We start from the raw sequence: 23,201 nt of genomic DNA, 5'->3' as shown, positions 1-23,201 counted from the left end.
GGAACCTGTTACCACCCATATAAATGCATCAGTCTGTTAATAGAGTATGTTGTAGAAAATTTGATTGATTATACTAATGTTGGTGACAAACATCCTCCAGAAAACAGTGGAATCAAAAACAGAAAAATAAAAATGTTGTCTGATCATTTCTCAAAAATAAACTAAAATACACTGTGTCTGAAGTGGAATTTTGTAAATAAATTGTCAGTTTCTGGAAAGTAATGCATCAGTGATGGTGTGGACTTTGAAATGTGATGTGTAACATGTTTTGTAAACATAGTAAACAGCAGTTTCAGGTAAAAACATGTGCTTTAGATTATTCATGTTTTCTGGTTATTCTTTCAATCTTAGGCCCACCTTAAACTGGATAACTGGGACTTTGATGCAGTTTACTATGTAAATGATTGAGCATTATGTTAAATTTTATAAGAAAATAATCACTTTATTGTTCATTTTTAGTACACATCGCAGTTACACTACTCTCTGCAGCCTCACTGAGGAACAACAAGCAATATCCACTTTACAAAATGTTAATCTATAGGACATTTTATCTCATACACATATACACTGCTATTGCATACTTACAATAACCTTTATGTTATTAAGTAGAATACCTTTCACTGCTAGTGCATACTTACAATAAGCTTTATATTATTAAGTAGAATACATACAGGCTTTTCTGTCAAGACATCATTACTACGGTTGAATCGTCATATACCAGTTAAGACAGTAATTAGTTTTTGATCATAAAGAAATAAAAACTTCTTCTTTGTATTAAAAAAGGAAGAAATTACTGATGAGATGTGATTTTGTGTGAAGCTATGTAATATCACAGGATAATTGACAGTGTATATTATGTAAGATAGTGAGCTACGACAGAACTTAAATTTGGGAAAGAGAACACTGAAATACACAACACAACTGTTTTAAAAAGTTATGAAAAGTATAAATTCCCCACACACACTACTACGAGTAGAGATCATGGTAATTTTAAACCCGAATGCTGTCACATTAACATCGTCACTGCTGTCCGATATAGTGTACACAAGCAAAAATTATTTCCTCTTTTTTTGTACACAGCATTGGACTCGGGACATAATACAGGAGAGTGCTTTCTTTGGGAACAGATTTCATTATGGATTACAGACATAAGAACCACATTAGATTAGCAGCTCTTGAGCATCACCCACTCGTCATCTTCACATGGAAGTGGTATTTATTTGTGGGTAAGTTCAGAATGACGCGAACTGTTGTAAAATGAGTGGTTGCTAGAACCAGGTGAGGTAATGGTGCACTGTGTCGAGACATAGTGAAAACAGACCTTCAGTTACATTCTTCAGTCAGAAACCACAAAGTAGTCAGTCTGCACTGCAGTGTTCTCAATGGGTGACATAATTTTGGCAACTACAGGTGCTGTGTTGCTGAGGTGGTATTTCGTGTGCCTATTTATTACCAATTATGTGAATGGTGATAGCTTCTTTGATGGTGTAATGAGTGCCCTGGTGTTGTTTTAGCCCATTCCGGGCACAATGTTAAGCAACTGCATATTTTTCTCAGTTGCCTGAAATGCATACGACATTGGTCTTTGGGTGTATATCCTTAGTAATATGGGAGGTTTCAGGGAAGGATTTGCAACAACCTCGCTATCTTAGGCGACTTTCTCCTTGATGAAACCTAGCTGGGCAGATAGGTATGTGAAGTAGTGAAAAACATTTTTCATCTCAAACTATTTAAGGAGAAATCTGAGAACCTTTACAATACTTATTATCTGTGTAAAGCTTTAAACAGTAAAAAACACATTTCTGATTAGAGGCACACTGAAGTCTAATATTATAATTTATGTAATGTTATGTTACAGTTCTTATAACCATTGGACACCACCCCAGGAACATTGCAAGTTAAATAGTTTCTTTACAACACAACACATTTCTACTGCCCATACATTTCTTGGGAAGAAAAGTTACAAAATAATGTCTTTGTAGCCTCAACTAAACACAATGTGCAAATACACAGAAGAGAGCCAGCAAAACAATTGCTTTGCAGTTGTTTAATGTGTGATCAGTCACGGAACGTATGAGATACAGCTGCCAATTTCACTTCCCTTGCTACAGACTGCCACAATTTCAGCATAACGTGCTCCCGCAGCTCCCAGATCTCAACTACCGTGTCTGCCATACTCAGTCCATTCACCAATGCATCATTGTCTTTCAGTCTCTATTTTTATAATCTAGACCAGATTTTATCTGTACTACATTATTTCTCACACTTTACCTTCCTTTCTGACACCTATTATAACCAGTCCATATTTACTGAAGTTACACTCCTCTCTGATTGACTACATATCTAAATCCTTGTACTCCAGTTGTTTCATTTAGATCTCTTACAATTTTTCCCAACACTATCCCTGAATGGCTTTATCTCAGACTACATTCACACAGGTCACGTTCTGCCTCTTCCTTTCAGCTAAATATTAACACCAACTTACATCTTCTGTTGTCCTTTGTTTCCCTATTTTCCTCATTTATCTCCATTTTTGCAGCTCAATAATACGAAAAGGACAGATTGCTGTGCACTGTACAGAGTGGCACACAGACACACTGAGAAAATGTTGCCAGACGTTGTCAGCTCTCAGACTAAGCTCTTCATCAGATACAGACAAAACAAATCACAAACAGTTTATACATACAACCTCCCACTATCACCAACTCCAGTTGTCTCACACACATCTCCCACCCCACTTGCGAAAGCTACACTAGCACGACAATTGATGATCTGTCTGGCCATCACCTAACTGTGGTCGAGTGTGCTACCCGACATGGTGCACTAGACTTTGACTACCTGTGCCATACACATTCTGCCCTCCGACAACAGCTTTTTGGAAGTGCCTGGGTAGGAACCCTTCCTATAATGTATACTTCATTACCTGGAACCCCCCTGGCCTTAACCCTCGCTAGTCCCCAATTTCCACTACCCATTCTGGCAAAGATTGCCATTCACCTCAGATGGAGTTGCAGTCTGGCCTTAGTGCGCGGAGATGAATGTGGCCGTGTGTGTGTGTGTGTGTGTGTGTGTGGGCACGCGCGGGCATGCGCTCACATGTTCCATTTTGTGTGAGTCTGACAATGGCCTTAGTCTGATAGCAGATAGTATCTAATAGTCTCATTTAAATGTGCTTCAATGCCTCTTCTATGCAGCGAGCAGCAATCTATCCTTTTCATACTGCTGCTATTTCATTCCAGATTCTTTTGTGCCCATATATTTTTGTTTTGTTTTTCAATTTCACAGTACCACTCATTTTTAGGCATTTAGAAAGTATCACATAATATAACAACACAGTTAGTAGCTCAGATGAAGGCTTTCTGTATGACGTGAATATAAAACGCAGGGTTGTCAATCTCGTGAAGCTGTTTAAAGTCACCATACAGTGTGTGTTCAGACTTCGTTCCAAAGACATCCTGCAGCATCCTCTTAAATACCTCCAATCTGTGCGGGTAGTACGAGAGACGGAACCTGTTCAAAAGAGGTCAAGCAGTATATTACTTTTTGGTTCTAGAAAGTAGCAGCGATGTGGCAGGGTAATTTCTTTTTATGAAAAACATTGAGTTTAAAACAACTGACAAAAACATTGGTGAATTTTATAACTACCTAGCAATTGTGTCATCAGGAGTTACTCCATTTTGCACATTCTTCTCTTTTTCGTCAGACATGTCGAGCAGGTAGTCCAGAGTAACTACAGTTGGCTTCGCTTCCACGTACAGCACGGAAGTTACAATTTCTGTTGTCCTCTTACTCTGCAAATTAATACAGAACTTCAGTGATAGCAGGGAGGTGTGACTAATTTTATGTCATTTTGTTTACTGCTAGTATGTTAACTGACTGCAATAGCACACTGAACAATTTGAGACAATTTTTAATTCTTTTGCCTTAATTTACAATATCACTTCATAAAAACCAAGAGAAGAAACATGTACTTAATTGTTATGACAAAGGAGGAAAATTGTTTACCTTAACTCTGAATTCATATAATTTATTTTCAATTACCTTATCATTAAATTTGCAAATTATGGTTATTCACATCTATTAAATATTCTCCAACATGCTACTTGTATGGTAAAATAACCCACCTCAGCATAAAAAGTAGCAGGTGACCAGACAAATCAATGCCTCACAAAAACTAGGAGCAGAAGAGTTGTCAAACAGGGGGGAAATGTTAAGACATGAAACTGGGAGTCCCATCCAGTTCAAAGTAAATAAAAATGCATTTATGAAAAAAAAACACATTTGTTTGTAACAGGTCTTATTCACTATGTATTTTTGTGACATACCACAGGTTTCATGTTATTAGGAAAGATGATGTGCATAATAGTACAAATGTAGGCAATAAAAAGAATTTACAGCCATCAAATATATCAACCGTTAACAGTAAATATATAAAATAATGGACTCATAACCGTAGATCACTAAGTTCTGTAGTCTGCCCAAAATCGACTAGAGATAATACACAGTAAGGCGGGCGGTAGATGGAGAAATACCAAAACCTGGCACAGTTGCCTGGAGCCATCACTGCTCATGAGACTGGAGATCGAGATGCAGCACAAGACCTGTCAGAAGGAGCTACTTTCTGTTACTCTCCATTTCTCGGTGCTGCTCGACACAACCTGTTCGAATTTTGTTACATTGTGCTCCAGCATAAATCAATATGTCAGCTACTAATTTATTTATTTCGATGTTCTACTATCACAAATGTACCAGGTGGTACCTCCCCTTTTTGAATGTGAATACAGTATTTCCACTTCTGAAGTAAACAGTTGCAACAATGGACAGTTTTATGCAATAACTGATTCATTCTTCTGTCAGCATTTCAGTTTACTTCATCAGTGAAGTTAGAGATTTCTGTTTACGCTCTGCAAAATGACTTTCTCAATGGAAGAAAGAATTGAAATTGTGGAAGCATATGTGAAAACAGGTTCAACTAAGGAAACTTGTGAAATTTTCAGGGTCAAGTATCCAGATACAGGACTGTCAGCAAAGAGAGCAATACAGAGTATGTAAAAAAACTGACAAACCTACTAATCTGTGCAACATGTAAGATGACAAAGAACTGTTTTGGTTCGCACACCAGAAGTTATTGCACATATTCGTCAAACAATTATTCAGAGCCCAAAGAACTCTACGTGTAAACTGGCTCAACAGGCATATGTAAGCAAATTTGAAGATGTATCGTGTGACAGTTCTGCAACAATTATGGGAAGATGACAGTCAGAAACGTGTAGATAACTAGCTGTGTTCTCCCTACTAAAAAATCCTCAATCCAGTCACAAATTTCATGGATACCCCACAAATGAGTCAAATCGGACATCAAGAAATTTTGCATATACCTGACTGCGTCGATTCATGGCTTTCAGGATGTCATGCAAGAAAAGTGTGAGTTGGGTTTCACATAATCGACCTTTTTTGAATCCATGCTGGTTGACACAATGGGGCTCATCCTGTTCAAGATACCTCACCATGATTAAGCTCAGAATATGTTGTAACATTCTACAACAAATGGATGTCAAGGACACTGGACTGGATTATAGTTTTGTCGTCACTTCTGCTACCCTTCTTGTCGACATGTGTGACCTGTACTTTCTTCTAACTACTGGGCATGGTTTTTTGTTTGAGGGACTTACAATAAATTATCATTAACAAAGGGACCAACTCAGCTACAAATTTGGTATAGAATCTGATAGGGAGTCTAGTGGTTCCCGTAGATTTGCTCAGTTTTAATGACTTCAGCTGTTTCTCATTGCCACCATCACTAATATTTATTTCATTCATCTTTTCAGTGGTAGAAAAATTAAAAATTGGGGCAATTCCCCTGGTTTTCCTTTGCAAAGGAACATCTGAGAATGAACTTAAGTATGTTTTCTTTTGCTTTGCTACACTATCTGAATATGGATTGGGAGTAAGAAATGAAAGAGGAAGCCGTCTGGTAGAATTTTGCACAGAGCGTAACTTAATCATAGCTAACACTTGGTTCAAGAATTATAAAAGAAGGTTGTATACATGGAAGAATCCTGGAGATACTAGAAGGTATCAGATAGATTATATAATGGTAAGACAGAGATTCAGGGACCAGATTTTAAATTGTAAGACATTTCCAGGGGCAGATGTGGACTCTGACCACAATCTATTGGTTATGAACTGTAGATTAAAACTAAAGAAACTGCAAAAAGGTGGGAATTTAAGGAGATAGGACCTCAATAAACTGACTAAACCAGAGCTTGTACAGAGTTTCAGGGAGAGCATAAGTGAACAATAGACAGGAATGGGGGAAATAAATACAGTAGGAGAAGAATGGGTAGCTCTGAGGGATGAAGTAGTGAAGGCAGCCGAGGATCAAGTAGGTGAAAAGACGAGGACCAGTAGAAATCCTTGGGTAACAGAAGAGATATTGAATTTAATTGATGAAAGGAGAAAATATAAAAATGCAGTAAATGAAGCAGGCAGAAAGGAATACAAACGTCTCAAAAATGAGATCGACAGGAAGTGCAAAATGGCTAAGCAGGGATGGCTAGAGGACAAATGTAAGGATGTAGAGGCTTATCTCACTAGGGGTAAGATAGATACTACCTACAGGAAAACTGAAGAGACCTTTGGAGAAAAGAGAGCCACTTGTGTGAATATCAAGAGCCCAGATGGAAACCCAGTTCTAAGCAAAGAATGGAAAGCAGAAAGGTGTAAGGAGTATATAGAGGGTCTATACAAGGACGATGTACTTGAGGACAATATTATTGAAATGGAAGAGGATGTAGATGAAGACGGAATGGAAGATACGATACTGTGTGAAGAGTTTGACAGAGCACTGAAAGACCTGATTCGAAACAAGACCCCGGGAGTAGACAACATTCCATTAGAACTACTGACGGCCTTGGGAGAGCCAGTCCTGACAAAAGTCTACCGTCTTGTGAGCAAGATGTATGAGACAGGCGAAATACCCTCAGAATTCAGGAAGAATATAATAATTCAATCCCAAAGAAAGCAGGTGTTGACAGATGAACAAATCACAGCTGCAAAATACTAATGCGAATTCTTTACAGACGAATGGAAAAACTGGTAGAAGCCGACCTCGGGGAAGATCAATTTGGATTCCGTAGAAATGTTGGAACACGTGAGGCAATACTGACCTTACGACTAATCGTAGAAGAAAAATTAAGGAAAGGCAAACCTACGTTTCTAGCATTTGTAGACTTAGAGAAAGCTACTGACAATGTTGACTGGAATATTCTCTTTCAAATTCTAAACGTGGCAGAGGTGAAATACAGGAAGCGAAAGGCTATTTACAATTTGTACAGAAACCAGATGGGAGTTATAAGAGTCAAGGGGCATGAAAGGGAAGCAATGGTTGGGAAGGGAGTGAGACGGGGTTGTAGCCTCTCCCCAATGTTATTCAATCTGTATATTGAGCAAGCAGTAAAGGAAACAAAAGAAAAATTCGTAGTATGTATTAAAATCCATGGAGAAGAAATAAAAACTTTGAGGTTTGCTGATGACATTGTAATTCTGTCAGAGACAGCAAATGACAATAAATAGTTTGTACAAGAAGAGAACAGAAGCTTTCAAAATGTGGTGCTACAGAAGAATGCTGAAGATTAGATGGATAGATCACATAACTAATGAGGAGGTATTGAATAGAACTGGGGAGAAGAGGAGTTTGTGGCACAACTTGACAAGAAGAAGGGTCTGGTTGGTAGGACATGTTCTGAGGCATCAAGGGATCACAAATTTAGCATTGGAGGGTAGTGTGGAGGGTAAAAATCGTAGAGGGAGACCAAGAGATGAATACACCAAGCAGATTCAGAAGGATGTAGGTTGCAGTAAGTACTGGGAGATGAAGAAGCTTGCACAGGATAGAGTAGCATGGAGAGGTGCATCAAACCAGTCTCAGGACTGAAGACCACAACAACATTGCTACACTCAATTTCAGTTCCTGTCTCATCCATGAGTGACAGGACAAGCAGAATTTCTTTGCATTTTGTGAGAGATTTCTCAACAATATTCTGCAATGGTAGTTGTCAAAGACTTTACACATTGCTGTCTTGACAGCGAAATGCATTTCATTCAGTGTTTGTCTATCTATATATTTATGCTTTGTTTTACACCTATTATGCAGTAGTCGCTGTTTCTTTACAGTGACTGTTGTACACCACGGAGGGTCCGTCTCCCATCAACTTTCCTATTGTGTACACATACAAAACCGTGGAGACGAGAAGGCCTCCAGGAGTCGTGCTGAGGCAGCAATCTGCTGCCTGAATGACCATATGTGATGACAACTGAATAAAGAACGTTATACCAAATGAGCTCTCCCGACTCTGCACTTGCTGTGGTAGGATGGTTTCCACACACTCAATTCTCCAGTAGAAACAGCCATCCCGGCTAATAGTGGAGTCTGCATTGCTGATACCATTATAGTATTCACAATGTTAAACATACTGTATCGTCACCAGACACTAAAGGCAATCCCCTTGTCGATGTAGCTATCCTTCCTTTACCTTGCCATCTTTACCATTTGGTTCCAGTACCTCAAGTTCATTCCACTGATAACACATTGTTATACGAATATTCTGGGCCAGCCTCTCGATCTTTTCCCATAATTTTTCTTCCAAGACTTTTTTTCTGAAACTTTTATGTTGGTAGAGGCATTAATTTCTTTTGCTGTTTGTTCTTTCCGTTTTCAAGCTGTTTTAGTGGCTCTTCTCATATCGAAACCTCTCTAACTTCTAATCTTTAATGTTCTTGAGTCCAACCTTCACGACCACAGCTCAAAATGGCCCGAATAAATGTTCTGATGAATTTCTTCCTTACTTCTGTATTAAGATGGTTGTTGATTAATAAATTTCTCGCTTTCATAGTGTCATTATAGCTACTCCGGTTCCTTTTACTTTTCTGAATCTGAATTTGTTGGTCAATTTTTGACTTTAGACTTTACAATACTAAGCAGAATTTGTGAATCAAGGCTTAATGACACCAGTGTTCTACAATTTAACTATCATCAGCATTTCCTTCTCAAGTACAGCAACCATTTTACTTTTTAGTAATCCCAATGGCAGTGCCCCACCCTTGTAACAGACAGACATAAATCTGTACAGCTGTTCGTTCATCTTATTTCCTGTGTTCTTTAATAACTCAGGAGGGATGTTATCTGCTTCAGTCACTTTGTTGTCATTTAAGTCATTTAACAAATCGGCACTGTGACCAAATCGCTGGCATCTGTAACACATCAGATGGAAGGTATATAAGATTTGACCCAAAGTCAAAAGAAACCCTGTCACGATTTGGTAGTGATGGAGGACTGATGGTCACAATAAAGGTGTCAGTCTTCTATGATGGTCACAATAAAGGTCTTCTATATTTCACCTTGGCATCAAAAAATAACTGAAAGAGTTGAAAATAAACAACTCATCAGTTCCATATGGAATCCCGGTTCAGTTTTACAGAGAGCGCACCGCAGCATTATCCCCTTACTTAGCTTGCATGGACTTAGAAAGCATCCAACAATCAAAACATTTTCTTCAAACTGTGGATGAAAGGCAACAGGTAAACTCCATATTCGTGGATTTCCAAAAAGCATTTGTCACTATAGCTCACTGCACACTGTCGACGAAGGTCTGAGCTTACAGATTAGGTCCCAGGTGTGTGAGTGGCTTGAAGACTTTTTAAGTAGTATATTCCAGCACACTGTCCTCGACATCGAGTGTAACATTTGGATACAGCATTAGTAGTGTGCAGGTAGACACCGTCACATCGATTAAACATCGAGGTGTAACATTTCAAAGTGATATGAAATAGAATGGGAATGAACGTTTGAGGATTGTGGTAGGGAAAGTATTCTCCAATATGGATCGAGTGGTCAGCATCCCCACAAGGTCTGACTGAAGGAAGACATCGAAGCAATTCAGGAGCACACTCCTAGATTTGTTGCCGATATAAGTACTTCTGAGATACTTCATGAACTCAAAGGGGATCCCTGGATGGAAGACGATGCTCTTCTCATGACGTACCATTGCAGAAATTTATAGAACTGGCACTTGAGGCTAACTGCAGAATAATTCTACTGCCTCCAACATACACTGTGCATACGGACCATGAGAATGGCTCATATGGAGACATATAAACAGTCGTTTGTTTCCTTGCTCTATTTGTGGGTGGACCAGGAAAGGAAATGACTAGTAATGGTACAGGGTACCCTTCTTATGGTGGATTGTGGAGTATCTATGTATATGTAGGTGTCGATTATTTCTCTGAGTTCTTTGTATTACATTAACTGTTCTGTGACCCTGTGCATCAGCATATGTATCTCAATTACAATCTCATATTCAACTAATTTTGAATATTGTGTTAAAAGTTCCACCTCCTTCGCCTTGTTAGTTTCAACCAGCAAGGAATCATCTCACAATTTTTAAATGTTTTTAAAGTACCAGAAAGTCCTGCCTTTATGAATATAGAAAGGGAACACTTTTTCAAATCTCCTCCTCTTCTTGATCACCAGAAACACATTTGGACTACTCTCCCTCAGTCTTTTTGTCGAGTGGTTGTCACCGAGAGCAGGTAGGGATATAAAGTAGCAGGCAGGAAGAGACTCCCTTACCTGGGTAAGCATTATACAACTCAGGTGCTATTCGTTCCTCACAGGCTGCCCATTAATGAGCATTTCACCTCAAGAGCCGTATACCTCATCAGCACTCGGCACACATTGAGGTCCAGTGTTTTTCTTATATATCCTTGTGATCTGGCAAGCTGAGCCTAAATCTCTGTTCCCTGTGACACACACAGTTCCACCTCCATGACACACAGTGGTCGCTGGAGTGGGCCTGGAACTTACGGTAACAGAGGACAGTTGTCATTCACTGGTCCCGAGGTCAAGAAACCCGAGTTCACTACACCCGTACCGGCAAACAAAGGTCGACCTCCCTGAGGTGCTCCCATTTGGCACAGCCCGCATGGCTCTTGAGACGTATCAAATGCCCCAAATGCGGTGAGTGTAGCCTCGGAGCAGCTGTTCAAAATGACGAACATCAGCTTCGATGCATACATTATGGTGGTCAGTCAGACTCTGCTGTACACACACAAATGCACCTGTTGTCTGCTATCAGATTTTTTTATGGGGACTCATATATTTAAGCTTGAATTATAAGCAAACCAAGAGCTCTATTGCAAAATCAGTTTTACTAATATTTTTCTTGTTTTATTCTGCATTAGCAATTTGGTTTTAAAGTTCAATACGTATATTTTTTATTTTAGACTGTAGTAAGCCTTGTCTTATTTTTGGTGTCTTCCCTACAAACTGCTCACTTCAAAAACTATATAGCTTGAAATGTGTTGGTCCAATGTTAATGAAATTTTAGTAGGTTATAGGCACTTATATTGTTAGTGGAAATCTCAAGCTACAGAATTCTTCAATCACCCAAAAAAGTTATTATGATTTTTGAAAAGCAATTTTCTCTAAGCACAGGACAAACACAACGGAAACTGTGGGTTTATTTTGAAGGTCTCTTTTGAAACTGTTATAAGCTACAACAACTGTGACCTCAAGTGTAATTGGTGCTGTTGTGGTCTTCAGTCCTGAGACTGGTTTGATGCAGCTCTCCATGCTACTCTATCCTGTGCAAGCTTTTTCATCTCCCAGTACCTACTGCAACCTACATCCTTCTGAATCTGCTTAGTGTATTCATCTTTTGGTCTCCCTCTACGATTTTTACCCTCCACGCTGCCCTCCAATACTAAATTGGTGATCCCTTGATGCCTCAGAACATGTCCTACCAACCGATCCCTCCTTCTGGTCAAGTTGTGCCACAAACTTCTTTTCTCCCCAATCCTATTCAACTTCCTCATTAGTTATGTGATCTACCCATCTAATCTTCAGCATTCTTCTGTAGCACCACATTTCGAAAGCTTCTATTCTCTTCTTGTCCAAACTATTTATCGTCCATGTTTCACTTCCATACATGGCTACACTCCATACAAATACTTTCAGTAATGACTTCCTGACACTTAAATCTATACTCGATGTTAACAAATATCTCCTCTTCAGAAACGCTTTCCTTGCCATTGCCAGTCTACATTTTATATCCTCTCTACTTCGACCATCATCAGTTATTTTGCTCCCCAAATAGCAAAACTCCTTTACTACTTTCTCATTTCCTAATCTAATTCCCTCAGCATCACCCGACTTAATTAGACTACATTCCATTATCCTTGTTTTGCTTTTGTTGATGTTCATCTTATATCCTCCTTTCAAGACACTGTCCATTCCATTCAACTGTTCTTCCAAGTCCTTTGCTGTCTCTGACAGAATTACAATATCATTGGCGAACATCAAAGTTTTTATTTCTTCTCCATGAATTTTAATACCTACTCTGAATTTTTCTTTTGTTTCCTTTACTGCTTGCTCAATATACAGATTGAACAACATCACGGAGAGGCTACAACCCTGTCTTACTCCCTTCCCAACAACTGCTTCCCTTTCATTTCCCTCGACTCTTATAACTGCCATCTGGTTTCTATACAAATTGTAAATAGCCTTTCGCTCACTGTATTTTACCCCTGCCACCTTTAGAATTTGAAAGAGAGTATTCCAGTCAACATTGTCAAAAGCTTTCTCTAAGTCTACAAATGCTAGAAACGTAGGTTTGCCTTTCCTTAATCTTTCTTCTAAGATAAGTCGTAAGGTCAGTATTGCCTCACGTGTTCCAGTGTTTCTACGGAATCCAAACCGATCTTCCCTGAGGTTGGCTTCTACTAGTTTTTCCATTCGTCTGTAAAGAATTTGTATTAGTATTTTGCAGCTGTGACTTATTAAACTGATAGTTCGGTAATTTTCACATCTGTCAACACCTGCTTTCTTTGGGATTGGAATTATTATATTCTTCTTGAAGTCTGGGGTATTTCGCCTGTTGAATACATCTTGCTCACCAGATGGTAGAGTTTTGTCAGGACTGGCTCTCCCAAGGCCATCAGTAGTTCCAATGGAATGTTGTCTACTCCGGGGGCCTTGTTTCGACTCAGGTCTTCCAGTGCTCTGTCAAACTCTTCACGCAGTATCATATCTCCCATTTCATCTTCATCTACATCCTCTTCCATTTCCATAATATTGTCCTCAAGTACATCGCCCTTGTATAGACCCTCTATATACTCCTTCCACCTTTCTGCTTCCCCTTCTTTGCTTACAACTGGGTTTCCATCTGAGCTCTTGATATTCATACAAGTCGTTCTCTTATCTCCAAAGGTCTCTTTAATTTTCCTGTAGGCAGTATCTATCTTACCCCTAGTGAGATAGGCCTCTACATCCTTACATTTCTCCTCTAGCCATCCCTGCTTAGCCATTTTGCACTTCCTGTCGATCTCATTTTTGACACGTTTGTATTCCTTTTTGCCTGCTTCATTTACTGTGTTTTTATATTTTCTCCTTTCATCAATTAAATTCAATATTTCTTCTGTTACCCAAGGACTTCTACTAGCCCTCGTCTTTTTACCTACTTGATCCTCTGCTGCCTTCGCTACTTCATCCCTCAAAGCTACCCATTCTTCTTCTACTGTATTTCTTTCCCCCATTCCTGTCAATTATTCCCTTATGCTCTCCCTGAAACTCTGTACAACCTCTGGTTCTTTCAGTTTATCCAGGTCCCATCTCCTTAAATTCCCACCTTTTTGCAGTTTCTTCAGTTTTAATCTACAGGTCATAACCAATAGATTGTGGTCAGAGTCCACATCTGCCCCTGGAAAAGTCTTACAATTTAAAACCTGGTTCCTAAATCTCTGTCTTACCATTATATAATCTATCTGATACCTTTTAGTATCTCCAGGGTTCTTCCATGTATACAACCTTCTTTCATGATTCTTAAACCAAGTGTTAGCTATGATTATGTTGTGCTCTGTGCAAAATTCTACCAGGCGGCTTCCTCTTTCATTTCTTCCCCCCAATCCATATTCACCTACTATGTTTCCTTCTCTCCCTTTTCCTACACTCGAATTCCAGTCACCCATGACTATTAAATTTTCATCTCCCTTCACAATCTGAATAATTTCTTTTATTTCATCATACATTTCTTCAATTTCTTCGTCATCTGCAGAGCTAGTTGGCATATAAACTTGTACTACTGTACTAGGTGTGGGCTTCGTATCTATCTTGGCCACAATAATGCATTCACTATGCTGTTTGTAGTAGCTTACCCGCATTCCTATTTTCCTATTCATTATTAAACCTACTCCTGCATTACCCCTATTTGATTTTGTGTTTATAACCCTGTAGTCACCTGACCAGAAGTCTTGTTCCTCCTGCCACCGAACTTCACTAATTCCCACTATATCTAACTTCAACCTATCCATTTCCCTTTTTAAATTTTCTAACCTACCTGCCCGTTAAGGGATCTGACATTCCACGCTCCGATCCATAGAACGCCAGTTTTCTTTCTCCTGATAACGACATCCTCTTGAGTAGTCCCCGCCTGGAGATCCGAATGGGGGACTATTTTACCTCCGGAATATTTTACCCAAGAGGACGCCATCATCATTTAATCATATAGTAAAGCTGCATGCCCTCGGGAAAAATTACGGCTGAGGTTTCCCATTGCTTTCAGCCGTTCGCAGTACCAGCACAGCAAGGCCGTTTTGGTTATTGTTACAAGGCCAGATCAGTCAATCATCCAGACTGTTGCCCTTGCAACTACTGAAAAGGCTGCTGCCCCTCTTCAGGAACCACAAGTTTGTCTGGCCTCTTAACAGATACCCTCCCGTTGTGGTTGATTTTTGAAACGTAATTTTCTCTCAGCGCAGGACAAACACATAATGGAAACTGTGGGTTTATTTTGAAGGTCTCTCTTGTAACTGTTATAAGCTACAACAACTGTGACCTCAAGTGTAATACAGATTTTATAAATAGTAATATTTAAGACTGTTTTGTGCATCCTGGGCCTTGGGAATAACAGAGGGTGCGGTTGTGGAATCAGGTGCTATGTTTTCCAACAGACAATGGGTTCGTAGCAACAACGCATTCATTTTCACAGTCGTGCAAGCTGCTAACCAGAACCAATCTTAGATATCACTCTTTATAAAATCCGTATCACACTGTATGGTCACAGTGGTTGTAGCTTCTCGCAACAACAAGAAAGACATTCCAAACAAACCCATGGTTTCTGGAATGTGTTTATCCTGGGCTGAGAAAAAGTTTCTTAAAATAAACCACAAGAGCTCTTTTGTGGGTGACTGAAAAAATTTGTAATGGAGATTTCTACCACAAATATATGCACCTATAAATTATTAACATTTCATTAATGTTGGACAAATACATCACAAGCTATATAGTTTTGAATTGAGCAGATCATAGCGAAGAGCAGAAAACTGGAATACCCTTACTACAATGTAAAATAATATATATATATATATATATATATATATATATATATATATAAACAAAGATGATGTGACTTACCAAATGAAAGTGCTGTCATTATTTCTTCGTCAGACAATTGTTAGCCCCATTCTGGTAATCTTTCACCACACCACCACTCCTTTTAATACATTTACACGTTTTTTCGAAATTTTCCCCAATTTATCCGTCCTTTAACGTGTTCTAGCGGCAACACAACCACCTAACCTTCATGCACATCGCTGTCTACCAACCCAAGTTCACCACAGGATCAACTTCACCGACACTTTTTCGCCTTTTTTCATACCAGATCTCCAGTTACTTTCCAGTTCACCCTTATCTCTCCCCATATATTTTTATCTTTCATTTTCATTTCAACCTCATGTTACACTTTCCACCTTCTAATACCATGTCACCCTCACAACACCCCCACAACGACCCCATTAAGTTTTATTTACATTCCCTCCGCAAACATGCCTTCACCCTAGCCAGATTACGCTCGCATATTTTATTTTCTCAGGCTTGTCTGACATTTGGCATAGCCCCTTAAGGCCTCACACTTAAAGTTCCCATCTCTGGCTGCAACCCTTCTTTCCATCAGTCCCTATACCAGTTCCAAACTGAACAATACATTGCCCTCACCCACCTAGTCCTTCACCTACACATCAACTCAGCCAATGAACACACCCGTCAACTCCTATCCTTAATAAAAGTCCTCAATCTTTCCTCTCCCACATCCACACTGGCTATTCAGAGCATCCTCCTACAGGCCAACCGCAAATTAGAACAGCATGCCACCCTTCACCTCAAAAAACTATCCAATCTCCTGGTTTCCCACCTCCGGAAAGGCAACTCACTCACCCTTCACAACCTTTCCAGCAAACCTCAACCACCTCTCATTGCACACAAACCCAGTCTCTCCCATCTACTCAGTCTCCCACTTCCAGCTCCACTCCCTCCAAAACCTCAAAATTCCAATCAACACAATCTGGCACCACAACACCCTAACTCAGTAGTTAACCTTTCCTCCAAACCTCTCTCCCAATCCGAAACCTCTGTCCTATCCAAAGGCCTCACCTTCAGCCCCACTCCCAGATTCAACCAAACAGCCCTCGTCAAAGATTTACTGTCCTACACTCGTACTCTCTGCTGGAAGTATCACTTTGCCACGAAGAAAAATGATCCTAATCCTACCCCTAATGATCCAACTTCCCAAGACACTATCCAAATTGAACCCTGCCTGGAACAGTTCCGTCCTCCGTCACAGCGGGACCCACCTCCTCTTCCTCAAAATCACCCTCTCCAAACCTTCCAGGAATTTCTGACTTCCAGCCTTGCCTCTCAATCCTTCTTAAAAAACCTTAATCCTACTCCCAACATCACCACTGCTGAAGCCCAGGCTATCCGTGATCTGAAGGCTGACCGGTCCATCGTCATTCTTCCGGCGGACAAGGGTTGCACGACCGTGGTACATGATCGTCGGGAGTATGTGGCTGAGGGACTGCGTCAGCTTTCAGACAACACCACATACAAAGTTTGCCAAGGTAATCCCATTCCTGATGTCCAGGCGGAGCTTCAAGGAATCCTCAGAACCTTAGGCCCCCTACAAAACCTTTCACCTGACTCCATCAACCTCCTGACCCCACGGACACCCCGCACCCCTACCTTCTACCTTCTTCCTAAAATTCACAAACCCAATCATCCCGGCCGCCCCATTGTAGCTGGTTACCAAGCCCCCACAGAACACATCTCTGCCTACGTGGATCAACACCTTCAACCCATTACGTGCAGTCTCCCATCCTTCATCAAAGACACCAACCACTTTCTCGAACGCCTGGAATCCTTACCCAATCCGTTACCCCCAGAAACCATCCTTGTAACCATTGATGCCACTTCCTTATACACAAATATCCCACACGTCCAGGGCCTCGCTGCGATGGAGCACTTCCTTTCACGCCGATCACCTGCCACCCTACCTAAAACCTCTTTCCTCATTACCTTAGCCAGCTTCATCCTGACCCACAACTTCTTCACTTTTGAAGGCCAGACATACCAACAATTAAAGGGAACAGCCATGGGTACCAGGATGGCCCCTTCGTACGCCAACCTATTCATGGGTCGCTTAGAGGAAGCCTTCTTGGTTACCCAGGCCTGCCAACCCAAGGTTTGGTACAGATTTATTGATGACATCTTCATGATCTGGACTCACAGTGAAGAAGAACTCCAGAATTTCCTCTCCAACCTCAACTCCTTTGGTTCCATCAGATTCACCTGGTCCTACTCCAAATTCCATGCCACTTTCCTTGATGTTGACCTCCACCTGTCCAATGGCCAGCTTCACACGTCCGTCCACATCAAACCCACCAACAAGCAACAGTACCTCCATTACGACAGCTGCCACCCATTCCACATCAAACGGTCCCTTCCCTACAGCCTAGGTCTTCGTGGCAAACAAATCTGCTCCAGTCCGGAATCCCTGAAGCATTACACCAACAACCTGACAACAGCTTTCGCATCCCGCAACTACCCTCCCGACCTGGTACAGAAGCAAATAACCAGAGCCACTTCCTCATCCTCTCAAACCCAGAACCTCCCACAGAAGAACCACAAAAGTGCCCCACTTGTGACAGGATACTTTCCGGGACTGGATCAGATTCTGAATGTGGCTCTCCAGCAGGGATACGACTTCCTCAAATCCTGCCCTGAAATGAGATCCATCCTTCATGAAATCCTCCCCACTCCACCAAGAGTGTCTTTCCGCCGTCCACCTAACCTTCGTAACCTCTTAGTTCATCCCTATGAAATCCCCAAACCACCTTCCCTACCCTCTGGCTACTACCCTTGTAACCGCCCCCGGTGTAAAACCTGTCCCATGCACCCTCCCACCACCACCTACTCCAGTCCTGTAACCCGGAAGGTGTACACGATCAAAGGCAGAGCCACGTGTGAAAGCACCCACGTGATCTACCAACTGACCTGCCTACACTGTGACGCATTCTATGTGGGAATGACCAGCAACAAACTGTCCATTCGCATGAATGGACACAGGCAGACAGTGTTTGTTGGTAATGAGGATCACCCTGCGGCTAAACATGCCTTGGTGCACGGCCAGCACATCTTGGCACAGTGTTACACCGTCCGGGTTATCTGGATACTTCCCACTAACAACAACCTATCCGAACTCCGGAGATGGGAACTTGCTCTTCAATATATCCTCTCTTCCCGTTATCCACCAGGCCTCAATCTCCGCTAATTTCAAGTTGCCGCCACTCATACCTCACCTGTCATTCAACAACATCTTTGCCTCTGCACTTCTGCCTCGACTGACATCTCTGCCCAAACTCTTTGTCTTTAAATATGTCTGCTTATGTCTGTATATGTGTGGATGGATGTGTGTGTGTGTGTGCGCGAGTGTATACCCGTCCTTATTTCCCCCTAAGGTAAGTCTTTCCGCTCCCGGGATTGGAATGACTCCTTACCCTCTCCCTTAAAACCCACATCCTTTCGTCTTTCCCTCTCCTTCCCTCTTTCCTGATGAGGCAACAGTTTGTTGCGAAAGCTTGAATTTTGTGTGTATGTTTGTGTTTGTTTGTGTGTCTGTCGACCTGCCAGCACTTTCATTTGGTAAGTCACATCATCTTTGTTTTTAGATATATTTTTCCTACGTGGAATGATTCCCTCTATTTTATATATATATATATATATATATATATATATATATATATATATATATATCAAACTTTAAAACCAAATTGCCTCATATAGCTGAATGCAGAATAAAACAAGAAAAATACTGGTAAACTCATTTTGTAATAGGGCTCTTGGTTTGCTTGTAATTATAGCTTAAGCTTGAGTCTCCATTATAAAAAATCTGACAGTACTGCCCGATGAGAAGGGTAGGCAGGATTCTACTAAACAGTTCCCCCTTCAGTTTCTAGTATTGTGTCATACACTGACAACTTAAGGGAACACATAGGAAAATTGCCGTAGGACAGAGATCCGGAAATTGTGCTGGATGTGAGACATCACTCGGGCACTTGCGGCCATCGAAGTGGTGAAGGCCACAATCCTCCTGAAACCACATCCTCTTACGGTCGATGGGATGTGCTCTTCAATAGATTTGAAAACAGTGCACCTTTTGAGAGGTGACTCTGTTTCACTGGAAGATTTCCTTAGGATGTCCATCATTTTCTGGGTTGAAATTCCAAATTTCTGTTAGCCAATTTTTGTTATTTGTGAGAGCAAGATTTATTTCTTTAGTTTTCGTGGCCATAAGTGACATTTTGTAGGTTTCCTGTAAGTCATATGTTATGGTTCAGGGAAATTTGTAATTTCGACCCCAAAAGACTGGACATCTCAGGGAAATCTTTGGGTTGAATGAAGTCAGCACCCAGAAAGTTTACCATTATTTCCTTCATTACTGTCATCTGACATATTTTGCGCCACACCATATCATTATGTAATAATCTTAAGTATGCATGAAATTTTCACAGGAACACGCCTCAAACTGTCATTCCCAGACTTCAACATCAATGGACTCCAATAGGAATAAAATATTGAATTTCAAACAGGAGGGAGTTGATAAAGTATTGATCTGCATTGAAATTACTGGAAAACAAGTGAAGGCAGAATATCCAGTGCCAATCTAACAAATGTCAAATATATGTTCAGATACAGATCAGCACATGCAAATGACAAGTACACAGCTAGATGATAAATGCTTATGCACATGTTTCTCTCTGTCACACTTGAATATGTGATGGGACACAGACCTGGAGTCCAAGTGCCAGCAGACAGTGCAAGGTGATACTCCAGGTCACCAAGTGCACCGAAAGTAGCCATGATTAAGCAACAAGTCGAAGCCACCTTTTCTGATGCAACTCCACAACTAATTGTTTCTGAACCAGAACCTGCAATGGTGTGGCTATTTGTGTTTCGTCTTACAGAAAACAATTCCACTGACCTTTCGGTGATTTCTTCTCTTGCAGTTTGTCCACATGCCTTCCCGTTTACAAAATGTCAATGTTCATCGGTTAGACAAAGCTGTAGTAGAAAATACATACCTCGACAGCTCACATCAAAATGTCTTTCAGTGTCAAGTTACCTGAACGAGTAATTGAAAGGTAGTTTGTGAGTAAAAACTTCAACTTCTTTGATACAAAACACCATCAAGCCCGTGGTAATCTTAAGTTACAGTTTTGTCTCTCACAAGCAATCACTAACTCATAATAGCCAGTAACAAACAGATTGTCAGTGACATAACACTCCCTAAAACATTGCACAATTTGGCAACCACGAATGATCAGTTAGAGGTTGCGCCTTGTACAACATGCCATGCGGATTTTGGCTATTAATAATTCTTTTAAGCTTACAAAATACACATGAACGAACTGCCCTCTGATTGACTGATATACATCACAACCAATCAAATATTAGTATTAACCCATGCAATTCTGTGTCTTACTTTTGACCAATCATAACTTAATAATTTTTATGAACAGTTTATCGAAAGAACAAATTTATAAACTCCACAAATATCAAAATAATTCCCTCTTTCAATAACAAAATTATCACAAAATATATCTTGTTTTCCCAGTCCCAATTTCTCTCTTTCTGTCCACAGTTCTAATGCCTAAAATATACTCTGTTAATAGACAGAAAAATTCACACCATCAATCACATTAATTAACAGACTAGCAATAATTAATAGAAGTCATTATAATGGCAATAAATACAGTTCTGTTTCTCAAATATACGGATTTAGCTACTTGATACTTTCACAGTTCAGAAAATGCTGACACCTTTCAGTCACAGCCGAAACTACTTGAAGCTAGCTCCTGGATCTAAGTGCATCTATCATGCGAAACATGACTCGTATATGAAGCTGTCTGCCTGCTACTGTCCCTTACTTATATAAGTGTGACGCAAGGTGCTACACATCGAACCTTAGCGCAATTTGTAATGATATCACTCAGAATATCTCTTTCTCTCAAAGAACAGTTCAGTTTGCTCTACTCCTTCAAAATTCCCTGAAATTACTCCATCTCTTCAGGTAAGTTCAATCACCCTCAGAATTCCCAATTTTTGAGGTTTTCCAGGCAAGTTGTAGCACTGCATCTTCAATGAACATCAGGTGAAGTGGCCCATCCAGTCTTCAGCCACACTACCCGATACCTCCATGTATCCTACTGTGCAAAAGAATTTCAGTCAAGAAACTCAGTCAGATAAGTGTGGCTCCAACAGACAAGCATGTCATACGTATCTACCTGTCTGTGGCAATAGGCTTATTCCTATCAAGATGACGCTGTCATGAAACTTTTCTCTGAATGTTCATTCTGCTTTCCAGGTCATAGGTCCTGCTACATCATACATTAAACACACACCACGCTCTCCCTTAGACGCCTGATCACAAACTGTATACAGTAGCGAACTCCACAGATGATTGAGTTTTTTCTTGAGGGAGCACCAACAATACTGATGTAATAAGCAGTTGTTTGTCAAGAAACATATGCAGTTCACAAACAACTGTCTCAAGCACACCACCCCTTCAAAGTCTTGTAGTAACATTTGAAATGTTTCTGTCCAATATTTTTTCTGTGATCTTAAAACACTCATTTTTAGCTCCTCTAGCAGCCCAATAATAATGGAATACACAATTTGCTGAAAATTCCTCACTTTAGTCAGTAAAAGACTCAAGTTTCTTTCTTTTCTTCCTCAATGGCATCGGTACGTGTAAGAAAACCACTTATAACTACATACTTCTGCCTTCAAGCACCACAGTAAAAGTAAAGTAAAAAGTAAATAAAACTTCACAATGGACAAGACTAAAAATGAAAATCTGAGATGTGCAGTTCGCTGAAGAGAATGCACAGATTAGACCACTTAACTTGCCAATTGTTTCATTCTTTCACAGAGATCGTAGGGTTTAGCAGCACGATACGAACACTTTTCCCGCGCCGTAGAAAAAACCTCCCAGACCAACTGTCATCCTGTAACTCTAACTATTCTGACAGATATGAATACTTGCAAAAATTCTCCTATACCAATGTTCTAATCGCCCATAAGATAAAAGGAATAGTAAGAATCATTGGAACGTAAAGAAATAGTTTTGACATATCTCCATATTAAAGCTGCACAAATGTCACAAAACCACTTCTATCAAATTTCCATTAAGCAGAACTTACATTGTAGTACAGACAGTGCTTCGGAGTTTTCCCAGTCTCCAGAATGTCGTCATAGTTCCGATGATCAATGAGAAGCAATCCTCCACGTTTTACACATTTCTTGAAATTTTCCAGAGCCTTCCTGCAGCAGTAAAAAACAGAAGTTTTGCATCACTTTTTTTTACATCAGAATAGTGTAAAATATCAGTATATAGACACTACATTTTCCAATTATAGAAAATCAGCATAATAAACACAAATACACATAATGGATTAAAAAACCTTTGTTTACAAAATGAAGTATCACTGTCATCTGCCACTCTTGCTTATACAATAAAAACCCCTTTTTACACTTTCAGTACAATGTGTAAATGTAAAATGCACAAAAGCATACAAAACAACAAGCGAAAATGAATAAATTACTCTTACTGTCATTCTCTTTATACTGTTCAAAACATGAAATAAAAACAATTAAAATTTTGCCTGTTTAAAAAAATCTTAAATGTGGAAGCAAAAGTCTTTTGAGAAACCACATTAAAAAGATATTCACATTCTAATGTGAGAATTATTATTCACAGTCATTATAACATTATGGTAAATAAAACTTGTAACACAATATTAGTTAAAACATA

The 23,201-nt window shown here is 40.1% G+C and overlaps 1 protein-coding gene across 3 annotated transcripts in view; it reads right to left on the bottom strand.

The window, feature by feature from the left end:
* Window positions 1–416: 416 nt before the first annotated feature.
* LOC124550872 (glycine N-methyltransferase) overlaps window positions 417–23,201 on the bottom strand; it is an 89,199-nt gene continuing 66,414 nt past the window's right edge. For all 3 annotated transcript variants that reach the window (XM_047125623.1, XM_047125622.1, XM_047125624.1), the window contains 3 exons: window positions 22,591–22,711; window positions 3,646–3,791; window positions 417–3,510 (listed from right to left, as the gene is read on the bottom strand). In XM_047125623.1, the coding sequence (XP_046981579.1) occupies window positions 3,345–3,510; window positions 3,646–3,791; window positions 22,591–22,711 (433 nt within the window). In that variant the 3' untranslated portion in view covers window positions 417–3,344. The remainder of the gene's footprint in view (window positions 3,511–3,645; window positions 3,792–22,590; window positions 22,712–23,201) is intronic.

This window comes from Schistocerca americana, chromosome 9 (genome assembly GCF_021461395.2).
Source record: "Schistocerca americana isolate TAMUIC-IGC-003095 chromosome 9, iqSchAmer2.1, whole genome shotgun sequence".
In the NCBI taxonomy this organism is placed as follows: Eukaryota; Metazoa; Arthropoda; class Insecta; order Orthoptera; family Acrididae; genus Schistocerca; species Schistocerca americana.
Note: the sequence above shows the minus strand (reverse complement) of the source record. Positions and strands in the feature narration are given on the sequence as shown.